Source organism: Haliaeetus leucocephalus, unplaced genomic scaffold (assembly GCF_000737465.1).
Source record: "Haliaeetus leucocephalus isolate CR32 unplaced genomic scaffold, Haliaeetus_leucocephalus-4.0 Scaffold140, whole genome shotgun sequence".
In the NCBI taxonomy this organism is placed as follows: domain Eukaryota; kingdom Metazoa; phylum Chordata; class Aves; order Accipitriformes; family Accipitridae; genus Haliaeetus; species Haliaeetus leucocephalus.
Genome location: NW_010972576.1, coordinates 7,327,946 through 7,333,734, shown reverse-complemented (window position 1 = coordinate 7,333,734; position 5,789 = coordinate 7,327,946). Strand labels below are relative to the sequence as shown.

At 48.9% G+C, this 5,789-nt stretch overlaps 1 protein-coding gene across 1 annotated transcript in view; it reads left to right on the top strand.

The window, feature by feature from the left end:
- Positions 1–5,789, top strand: part of ARL9 (ADP-ribosylation factor-like 9) — a 15,382-nt gene that overhangs the window by 329 nt on the left and 9,264 nt on the right. Inside the window, 3 exon segments of the mRNA XM_010561030.1 lie at positions 193–361; positions 3,161–3,336; positions 4,441–4,616. Of these exon segments, the coding sequence (XP_010559332.1) occupies positions 346–361; positions 3,161–3,336; positions 4,441–4,616 (368 nt within the window). The 5' untranslated portion in view covers positions 193–345.

The window sequence follows — 5,789 nt, the reverse complement described above, 5'->3', positions numbered from 1 at the left end:
TCCTCTGCGGCTGCCCGCGGTCGGGCCGGGGCCGGCGGGCGTCCCTGGCCTCCCATGGTCTCCCTCTTCACCTTGAAGTGGTTTTTGCTGTTCCCCCCGTACGGGCGTGGGCAGACACCCCGTTTCTCTCAGCCCCGCTAAGCTTTGCGCTGCCTGGTTGCCTGGCTAAGCCTGCTGCCCCTCCCTTTGCAGGGTAGAGGACACGGCAAGCAGATACTGGTGCTGGGCCTGGATGGGGCTGGGAAGACCAGCATTCTCCGCTCCCTGGCAACTAACCACGTCAAGCGCAGCGTGGCTCCCACCGAGGGCTTCAACGCCATCTGCATCAACACCGAAGAGTCCCAGATGGAGTTCCTGGAGAGTGAGTGAACCTGTTCTAGTACGGAACGTAAAATAAGTTCCTATCCTGTGCCCTAGGGATCAGGCCCGTATTTTAAAAAGCTCCACATCCCCTCGTGCCCGCTCTGATAACACGAAGCTGTGATTAATTTCTCCTTAGGGATTCTGCTTTCCCACCCCACTTCTTGAAGGAGATGATATACTGGTGTTAGAGGAGGTCTGTGTTCGTTCAGCCCTGTCCTCCAGGGAGTTCTGCTCCCAGAGAGAGAAGGGGAACAAGCCTGATTATGTGAAACCAGCCCAAAGCAGAGGTGTCCCTAGTAAGACCTGTGTGGTGGTCCATTGCCATTATGTGTTGTACAGATTCTCCTTGGTGCTCATGCCTGGCAAAGGGCAAGAGCCGAAGGGGAATGAATAATAAGGTGAAAGAAGAGAGGAGGAAGAGAAAACCTTTGTACCCTTTTTGTTCAAAAGCCTCCTAAGTGGTGTTTTCTAGTGTTTAATGGCTTTTGAATGTCTGGGTTTTCACCAATTTTCTGTGTTGTCCTTAGCACTGATTTTTGAGTATTGTCCATGCCTGCAGAGAGCGTCTCCTGTGATGCTTTTGGGGTGCCACAGCTGTTCTAGGTGCAGCTAGCTGATGGGGAAGGTAGAGGCCCTGGAGTCAGGTCAGTCCCTGGTACAGAGAGGCTGACATCCTAGCCTCATCAGTGCCTGCCTTCTGTGGAGGCAGAAGCTACTTCTTGCTGTTTCTGCACTGTGCTGTACCAGTGCTCAACCGGCTCACTTGACAGCTAGCCCATAGACACCTCCATACCTTTGTCAGCAGGCCTAAAGGAGTCGCGCTGTTCCCAGGTAAGTTTTTGGGATGTGAGGATGAGGCTGCTAAGGCAGAGTTTCGTTCCTAGTCCTACTACCATCGGAGTCTCTGCAGTGTCTTAGGGAAGTCATCTCTCCAGAGATCCTAGTAGGTATGAGACACCTGTGTCTCCTACTGGGAGGTGCTTTGTCTAGCTGAGCCCAGAGAAACCCACAGCATCTCTGCTCCTGCCTGGGGATGGCCTGGGCCCAGTGCTGTGCACCCATGGCAGAACCTGTTGTCTCTGAGTCGTCCTTCCCTCTCTGGTCCAGGTTGGTAGTGACTGAGATGTGATGGCTGCGATCTGACCCATGGGAAATGAAATGTCTCAGGCCAGTTTCAGCCAGGTAAATCCGTGCATGGCTCTCTAATCTGGTTACTTATCCAGTCTGTACCATCGCCTAGTCCAGGGGTTAGCAGCCTATGCTGTGATCACATGGCACAAGGTGATCAGCAGACAGCAGGGTTTTTATTTTGCTGGCTTAGACAGATAGAAAACTGTTCTATCTTTTTCTTTGTACCATTATATAGCTAAGTGGGTGGTAGCTTGCCTCTGTAAAGGATAGGAGCTCCTGGCTTCTGCTGAGTTCCTACTGGTTTGGGAATAAAAAAACATTCTCTGTGAGGTTGCTGACCCCTGGGTTATGCTATGCATGAATGCACTTAACAAAGGGAACAGTGGTGAGCCCCCACAATGTCACAGTACAGAATCGGAGGCATCTGTCCCAAGTGTGACATGTCAGTCACAGCCCTTTGGCCCCTTTCCACAGTTGGCAGACTTGCAGTTCTGCCTGCAGGTATGCTGGGGCTCTTGAAGAGGCAGGCATGCCGTAGCGGGAATTGTTGCTTCCCTTTCTGTGTTCTTGAAACTACTGAATCGTTTTGACTTAAGTGAAAATAAAATTGCTTTGAAACAGAACAAAGTCACTGAGGACAGTAAAAGATGGCCAACTAGCAAGTCAGTTTTGAAAAGAGCTCTCGTGTAAGGCAGGAGACAATTTGAAGGAACCCCAGAGGTATTGCTTTGAAAACTTGCTACTTTTGGGAGACTCACCTGTGCCTTTTGAGCACCTCAATACTTTTGAGTGAGTGGTTCTGCAGCGTACTTAGGAGAAGACCTGGAGAGCTGAAAACACATCTGAAATACTTCATATACTGTTAGCTCTTCCTGTTTCTATTAAACTCAGCAAACTACTAAACTCTTTTTGTTCCCAGATGGGAACAACAATCTTGAGCAACTTGCTGCATATGGTTTCACCACAGAATTGTTACAAGGCCTGGTTTTGAAGGTGGACAGTTTTCCTCTGTATCGAGCAGAGAAGAGCTCAGGTAGAAATGTATCCTGTGCAAAGATTTCTCCCAAGGAAGGATTGCCTGAAGAGTCTGCTGGGGCTTGATTTTTCTCTCTTCCTAAGCACCTCTGGTTATTGACAGTATGAAAGCTGTGGGAGTTTTGAACTAGTCCCTAGTGTCACACAAATCTGATGAGAGCTCTCCCCACTTCAGAGCTAAATTTCTTCTTTGGAAACTGTAGGCCTGCTTTGTCTTAAGGTGAGATGGGCATGTGGAGATGGGTTATATGGGGACATTCTCACGTGGTGTTTATGGACGCTGAACCTCTTTCTACTCTCCCTACTTGCTTGAGAGCAAGAACCAACAAGGCAGAAAGCAACCATAAAGAAACTGAACCCAGAATCCTCTCAAAATAAGAGCTTAAAATGGAAGGGTTGTTTTTTGTTTTTGTTTTTTTTTTTTCTCCACAGCATACACATATATACCTGCATGGGGCTTGACTGGGGAAAATAAAGCTATTTCCAGTCTCATATACAGTAGCCCAAATACTTTGGAGTTTTGTTAACCCAAATACCTTGGGTTTTCAGCCCAGGGCCTGCTGTCTGCACCTCTGGGAGTAGTGCTGGTTGGATTACTTGGTGAATCCTGTGCTGCTGTCTTCTCTTCCAGTCGGGGGCAATGAATCTCTGCGTTCATACTGGAAGATGTACTTGCCCAAAGTGCTGTTGCTGATCTATGTTGTGGACTCAGCCGATCATGCCCGACTGCCTGTGGCAAAACAGCTGCTTCATCAACTGATCCAGAACAACTCCACTCTGCCGGTGGTGGTTCTGGCCAACAAGCAGGTAAGAGTTCCCTGCTGCTAGCTGAGCTTGGGCTGGCAGCCGCTCTGAAAACAGCAACAAAGCCTTTCAAAGGAGGCTTCATGCCTTTAAGGAGGCCACGTGGCTGGGACCTGGGGGTCTTTCTGGGACACCTGTTGACCGCAAAAGAAAATAATCTGAGGTTGAGTTTTGGATCTGCAAGATGCAGGTCCTGCACTTGCAGATGGTGCAATCAGAGCTGTGGGTGGAAGTAATGGTGGAAACTGCTGTAGAGTTGCAAGGTTTGATAGCTGCAAGGGACACCACAGTTAGACCTGGAGTTAGGTTTCTGTTCTGAATGTCTGTCTAGGAGTAGCACTTCACCTAGCAGCAGCCGAAAAGTGAAGCACCCTTGTTTACCTTCAGATTGTCCGGTTCATTGCTCCTAAGGCTGCTGCTGAAGCCTGAGAGAAGAGCAGCTTTCCTCACAAGGCAGTGCTTTCTCCTAAGATCTTTGTGAAAGTGTCAGTGACTGGTGCTGTACCTGGAATAGAATTGTGCCTCTGGTATGGTCAGATGATCGAACAGCCCAGGGTTTTTAAGCCCAGATTTTCTTTTATGAGGGCTGTGTGCTCGGTTTGCTCTACGTTTTTACCTTCTAAATTTCTAGTAGTCCTTTGTGTCGCCCTTGAGTGCAAACGCAGGCTTTGGCTTCATCAAATGCAAATGCTACTATTCTCTAGGTCCCAGAGTCAGAAACACTGGTGGCTGAGAAGGTGTGCAGGGAATGACTGTTGTACGTTTGCCCTCTTCTTGTAACTCTGTGCTGGGCACCTGGGGTCTTGGGCCAGCAAGACTTTTGTCTGCCTTGTACAGCTAGTCTTACATTATTATCAGAAACACTGGGATTACTAGAGACAGAACTGTACCCTTGTTTCTTTGGGAAGAAATTAGATTAAGTATAAACATTTTTTTTCCAAAAGCATTTTAGGGCATGGGAACTTGATCTCATAGAAAGTATGTAAGAATGGTGCCCCCAGAACCTTTTGAGACCCTTCCTCTCCCTGGACAAAGGCAGTGGCTCAAAGCAGGAATGGTGCTGCCACCTCATGCAACTAACAGGCTTGTTTTGTTTTTGTGTATCAGGACCTCGAAGGTGCATATTGCATCACCGATATCCACGATGCTCTGGCACTGTCTGATATTGGGGACGAGAGGAAGCTGTTCTTGATTGGTACCCACGTGGCCGAGGATGGCTCCGAGATCTCCTCCAGCATGAAGGATGCCAAGGAGCTGATAGCACAGCTGGTTTTGGAAACCCAGTGACAGCTCTTTTCCTACAATGTGGTATCTGCAGCTGAGGGAGACGCGTTGTTAGCGTATGGTCAGTTTGCTGCATGACAACTGAAACATGCAGATACCTTTTCCTTGTGGGTGTGGAATTCCTCTGAAAATGATGTCTAGTTGGTAAGAAAACCTAATTTGTAGTGGTTTGAAAATACATTTGAAAAGTAGTCTATTTTTTAGCGTATTTGTAGGGGAAAGTTCGTCTCCTGGACAGCAGAGTTAAGGGGATATATAGCTTAGGTGGGCTGAAATGGCTTCTTGCCAGGTGGGAATCAAGCATTGACTTCAGTGGAGCAAAGTTGTGTCCAGTGAATTTAACCTGGCTTGATGTCTCAGGCTTAAATTGAAATATATTTACTTCACAGGTTTTACAGAACCCTGTTCGCAATGTTGTTCTGTTAAAAATGAGACCTCACTTCTTGACAGTGTCAGAAATGTAAAGTGCTGCAGCTGATATTTTTGGCGGTGACAATTTTTGTTGTTGCCGTATTGGAGCTGGCTTTTAAGGGAGCGGCAAATTAGCGATCTCTGGAAGTTGGGTTGGTTACGGCTTCTTTAGTGGGTAAGAACAAGAAAATGAAAGCAGGAAGACATTAGGTGTTTCTTTGCCTATAGGGAAAAAAACAAAGCAGTGTAATTTAACGTAGTGACTGGAAGCATTTAAGTTAAATTGGCACCAAAGGTGGGAGACTCCTCCATAGGGCTGAGTGGCTTGTTCTGGTTTAGTCCAGGCTGTCCTCGAGCAAGCAGTCGTACGTGTGAAAAACCTGTTGTTTTTGGGAAGCGATGTCTGTTGTCTGTTAGTGCGGCAGGCGAGGAGGGTGAGTTGCTGACGGGTGCCGCTCTCCCAGCGTCCTTGTAGTTCCACTCCAAGAACGCCTGATCCCGGAGCCGTTCCCTCAAGGACCTGTTTTGCAACCGCATGTACTGTACCGACGGTTTTATAGTTTCGTCCTTCGGGTGCATAAACCAGAAAATTTGTACCCTAAGCGGTGGTCCGGCCTTCATTTACCCCAACGCGGAGCCCGCCGGAGAACCAGAGGCCGGAGGAGCCGCCGGTTACCGGCGGGGCGGGGCGGGGCGGGGCTGCGGGCGCCGCTGTTGCCGTGGCGACGGGAGCGCGCGCCATGGCGGCGGCTGGGCCGCCC